General features: G+C 38.5%; 1 protein-coding gene across 1 annotated transcript; it reads left to right on the top strand.

The window, feature by feature from the left end:
- The first annotated feature begins 4,181 nt into the window (after positions 1-4,181).
- On the top strand, positions 4,182-4,967 carry LOC112503970. Its single transcript, XM_025107935.1, has one exon. It carries the CDS (start codon positions 4,182-4,184, stop codon positions 4,965-4,967), a length of 786 nt encoding a protein of 261 aa, XP_024963703.1.
- Positions 4,968-5,832: the final 865 nt, after the last annotated feature.

The raw sequence follows: 5,832 nt of genomic DNA, 5'->3' as shown, positions 1-5,832 counted from the left end.
ATAAAATAACATTTGTGATGTTATCAATAATATAACTCAACATATTCAGAGGTACACTTATCATATAAATGTTAATTGTACACGTTTAATTCATTACTGTTATAGGGTAGTCCATGTAGTGAGTCAAGAATTCTATAGTGTTTCTATTATGTCGTAATTGTGTGCATTGAATACTCTCTTGTTTATACGACTCTTACCTAATGGTTACAATTAATATCCCGATTGCAATAGCCACATGTTGAGAAGACGACGGTGGTTGTGGCGGTAACAGTAAGTACGTTGCACAGACTTGCATATTTACTAATACGTTGTACCTTGAAGAAATAAAGTTTAAGTACTAAAATTTATTTATTAATTTTTTTCATATTTATGATATTTAATGATATGATTATGTAACATCCAACTTACTAAAAGCCCATCTAAGTTGCTAAGCATGTCTAATTAAATTAGTATAGCATTTTATGGATTAGTACTTACTTAAGTTAGAATGGAATATGGACTTCTGGATCGAGTTAGAGACTGAACTTTTATAATTAAGCCTATTATATGTCAGTTATGAGATCTGGAAAGTTTCGTGCGAAACGGAGTTGAAACGACCAAGTTACACATGAGAGACTAAAACTGTCAACTATGGCAAACTAGGTTGACTTGTTGACCAAATTAGTACAAAAACGAGATTTTGATCCTTTAATGGTATTTTTCACTCCAGATCATTCACACACACTGGAAGGTGCGATTTACATACACTTAAGGCTAATCCTTCAATCCTTAATGATCCATGTTAGATTCTTGAAGATTAAGTGTTAATCATCAAATGTAGGCTTCTAATTACAAGTTTATTTCAAGTAGAAATGTTAAATTAGAGGATAGGTTCTGCATTTGAAAGATTATAAAAGATAATATGGATTAATGGGTGAACTTGAAGCTAAATCGGGTAGATCGGTAACATACAGTGAATTATAAAACTGGATTTCGACAGTTTTGCTGTTGCTGTGTTAAATTCATAACAAATCACAGAAAATCATAAAAATATGAGGTCAGTTTCATTAGAAAGCTTTAAGAGGATACTTTATTTAGTATTTTCAGGTCAATGGCTAAATATGGGTCTAAGTATGGTAAAACAGGGGTTGAACAGGGGGCTATACAAGAAAGTGTAAATAGGATAATCAAGATTTAAAGTGTATAACTCGAGGTTGGAATATAGTTGGTTTCTGATACTTGAAATGTTTACTCCAGGGGCTKTTTTAAGACTGTATAGAGCCTCTAAAGGTTTACTGCTATTGTTGATCGRAATTGGTTATTACAGCATTCGGTTGTTTTTATAAAGTACTGTGAGTTTATACCGAACTTATACTTATATATAGAATATGTATAAGAACTCTTACTGAAAAGTTGATGATTGCACATACGTGATTCTGTAAGGTGAATTTTTCCTAATTCTGTTTGGTATTACTTAATTCTTATATTTGTGGTTGAGTCCGGATCCGAGACTGTTTATTTGGCTTTTTGATAAACCATGATCTACGGGTATTACTTCGTGTGATAAGCCGTAACATGGTGTATGTCCACGTATCCCAAGGAGAGGGAGGCTGGGTGTGGCATACCGGTTGTTGTATTCACGTAGATTGGTAAGGAGCCGGGTGTGAATACTTTGCACGGGCCCTGTAGACGAAGGGGGTGTGGTGCATATGGTTATTCTGGTAGTGATACCTTTGGTGTTGGTTACATTTTATTGCTGTAGTTGATTTTAATTATCCTAAAAAGTCTTAATAGGCACTGTATGTTATGGATAAAAGATTTAAGTGTTTATGACTGTGATTTAATGGCCAAGTCCCCAAGTCCTTTGGGACCAGAGGCCCTCTAGACGATCAGAGCCTCTATGGTCTAGATCAGAGCCTCTGTGGTCTAGATCAGAGCCTCTGTGGTCTAGACCAAAGCTTCTGGTTATCTTGTGCTATGGATGGATGACCAGAGCCTCTGTGGTCTAGACCAGAGCCTCTAGTTGTATTGCACCCCGTACTCTGTCCTTTGGGACCAGAGGCCCGCTGCTGTGCTCTGGACTCCAAGTCCTTTGGGACCAGAGGCCCGCTGGATGACCAGAGCCTCTGTGAATTAGACCAGAGCCTCTGTGGGATAGACCAGAGCCTCTGGTTGAATAAACCAGAGCCTCTGGTTGTATTATGCTATGGGCTCCAAGTCCTTCGGGACAGAGGCCCGCTTGACGACCAGAGCCTCTGTGATTTAGACCAGAGCCTCTGGTTGTACTGTGCTCTGGGCGAGATTCTATCAGATTGAATTTGAGTTAACGGTCTAATTCATAAATAAATGATTTGTTCTGTTCAGTTTTGGCTATGACTTGTATCGTTCTTTTAATATATATATATATATATATATATATATATAATTATAAGCTTTGGTATAATCTCACTAAGCCTTGTTGCTTATTCTTTTAGAATAAACTTTCTTTTCAGGAAAGTCGGTAGCAGCCCAAGGGAAGGATAAGACAGTTTAGATCTGCTTGTAGGATTTCAGATCCTGGACATCTTTTTGGTACTYGTTGTACAATTATCGTTTTGAGTTGTATCTAGGTATATAATACTTTTGGGTAGATATAATTGTATTTATGGGTCCAACTTATCGTACCGAAAATCGTCGGTTGCAGACTATGTTATATTATTTTTGGTGAAAATCCATAATATATATATATATATATATATATATCCCGTATTTGCTTGGAGATTGTTTTATGGAAGATCTTTTGGATAAATGGTTTCTTTTTATTAAGAATTAGCGTAATCGGTGTTACAATTATGGTATCAGAGCATGGTTTAAGTGAACTAGATATCTTTAGGTGGTATCTAGACTTAAACTAGGCATTGACATCGTATAGTGATTAAGTGATGATTATACGGGATATGGACCGATAGAAAAGACCTAAGATGGATGGGGGACCTGGGATTAGAATTATAATTGATGTACTTATGTTACATTTTCAGCTCGATGTCGGATCACGACGAGGCAAGCCATACTCCACCGGACCCCAATGTCGGAGAGAATATTCCGAGTAACACTAGTAATGATGAGAATGCTCTGATATCCCCTCGTTTCGAAAGGCTCATGAAATATATGACAGATCAGCTTCAAATAGCGTTAGAACAACAACGACGTGAATTTGAGAAACGGATAACGGAAGATCATGAACGTAATAATGCTTTAAAACCTGATGACAGAGGTAAGGGTCCAATTAATGATGACGTGCCACGAACCATGATCGAACGAGTCTCATTTAAAACCTTTCGAAGCAGTGGAGGGACAGAATATACAGGACAATCAGATCCTGTACTTGCAATGCAATGGATACAGAATACTGAAAAAGTGTTTCGGATTACTCGGGTACCCGATGATGATAAAGTGAAGTACGGATCCGCGATGTTTATCGACCGAGCACTGGTGTGGTGGGATAATACGTTCGAATCCCTTGACCCAATTACCCAAGAGAATATGACGTGGAAAGAATTTCGAGCTTTATTCTTTGAGCAATACTGCACAAGGGACCTTCAGAGACACCTTGAGAAAGAATTTATGGATCTGAAGCAGGGAAATATGACTGTGATTGAGTATGAGACTGAATTTAACTGAAAGGCACGGTTTGCTCAACGGTTTATGACTTCTGACCAAGACAAGATTGACCATTTCGTCAATGGGCTACGACGAGAAATCCATGACTTCGTTGCGAACCATGATATTTCGAGTTTTGGTAAAGCTGTCGAATATGCTCGACGCCGCGAACATGATTTAACTATACCCGATGATACCGTTTCCACACCAAAACGGGAAACAACTGACAGGATCTTTTCGGCACCGTCACATAAACCATCATGACTATTTACACCAAGACAGGCGCAGACTCAGAACAATCCTCGTGCTCCTTCTCAAGCCTATACGTTACAGTCAAGCACACTGAGAGACTATCGGAGGTGCGGAAAGACACACCAAGGCCGGTGTGATACGGATAGATCTGTCATTAAGTGTTTTTGTTGCGGTGAAATGGGTCACGTTAGGAGGAATTGTCCTCAGAAAGATCTTGCATGCTTTTCTGCAGAGTGTTAGGGCATCATATGAAAGACTATCCCCGTATAAAAAGGGTTGAAAGCAAAGCCTCGGTACAACAACCAACGAGAATGGGTACTTCAACCCAAAAGGAGGAGGTGCCTAGGGCACGAGCCAGGGCTTTTCAAATCTCAGCAGAGGAGGCATTGAAGGAACCGGACGTCATAACAAGTATTTTCCTTCTCAATAAAAGACCTGCATGTATTTTATTTGACTCGGGAGCCATAAATTCTTTTGTGTCATTTGGTTATACTCAGTACCTCAATTTTGTGCCAATCATGCTTGAAAAACCTTTAAATGTTGACATGGCGAACGGAGTAACACTAGTAGCTGATAAAGTTTATAAAGACTGTAAATTAGACCTAGATGATCATGAGTTTACGGTTGATTTGATTCCAATAGATATCTATAACTTTGATGTGGTAATTGGTATGGATTGGTTGACGAAGAACCGAGCAGATATCATTTGCTCACGACGAATGATACGAATTCCGATGGAAAATGGAGAATTATTATATGTCTACGGTGAACGACGAACGATCAACCTTAAGGCAATATCTGTACTCAAGGCTAGACATTATTTATCTAAAGGATACTCGTCTTTCTTAGCATATGTCATAGATTCATCAAAGGAGATGAAGAAGAAGACTCTGGACAATGTACCCATAGTACGTGAATACCCGGACGTGTTTCCTGAAGACTTGCCTGGATTGCCACCAGATAGGCAAGTGGAGTTTAGAATCGACTTGATACCGGGTGCAGCACCGATAGCGAAGACTCCTTATCGTCTAGCGACTCCAGAAATGAAAGAAATGATGAAACAACTACAAGAGCTATTGGATAAAGATTTCATATGACCAAGCACTTCACCATGGGGTGCTCCGGTATTGTTTGTCAAGAAGAAAGACGGAACTTTGCGGATGTGCATCTGTAATAACCGGATCCTGGTTATTACGCAAGGTAATTAATGTGTGAATATTTGATTAAATGATTACGTGATAGCATGATAAATTGATACATGCTGTTATGTGAATTTATGCATTAATTGGATATATATATATATGTATATATATATATAGGTGCATGCATGTTATACATGTACATGGAGTATGAATTGTTATGGGTGTGCATGTGTGTGCATGGTTGAGTATGCATGAGGTGGAAGGGAGAAATGAAAGGCGGTTTAGCTGACCTTCATATTTTTGGAAAGTATAAAAAGAGGCTTGGCCTCTTCATTTGGCCTCTCCCTGCTATTTTGAGAGGAATTGAGAGAGATTTTCAGAAGAGTTGTCCGGATTTGCAAAAAGAGGTGATTTCAAGTTGATTGCAAATATTTGGTTTCAAAAGCTTGTTAATGTGAGTGGTTTCTAAACCTTTTTGCATAAAATTACTACTGGTTTTATTTGCATGTTTCATGTTATTATTCTTTAGAAAGAAACCTTGCATTTTGTTGTTTAAGTGTTATCCGGACAAAGACTGACCGGATAAGTATTTAAACCGGACAAGCCTTGAGCGGCTTATTGACCGGATTAGTTTTAACCGGACAAGCCTTGAGCGGCTTATTGGCCTGATATTAGTTAAACCGCATAAGCCTTGAGCGACTTCTTGTCCGGACTTGAATCCGGACAAAGATTGTTAAATTATATTTAAGTGTTGAACGGTGTAGTTAAACCTGTCAAGTCTTGGGCGGGGTATTGACTGGACTTGTATCCGGACAAAGAT

This window comes from Cynara cardunculus, unplaced genomic scaffold (assembly GCF_001531365.2).
Source record: "Cynara cardunculus var. scolymus isolate 2C unplaced genomic scaffold, CcrdV1 Un_Scaffold_4254, whole genome shotgun sequence".
Lineage (NCBI taxonomy): Eukaryota > Viridiplantae > Streptophyta > Magnoliopsida > Asterales > Asteraceae > Cynara > Cynara cardunculus.
The sequence above is the reverse complement of the archived record's forward strand: the minus strand, read 5'-3'. Positions and strand labels throughout refer to the sequence as shown.

Bases quoted from the DNA above. Each gene is read 5' to 3' on its own strand.
- LOC112503970 (XM_025107935.1), top strand. From the start codon at position 4,182: ATGGGTACTTCAACCCAAAAGGAGGAGGTGCCTAGGGCACGAGCCAGG.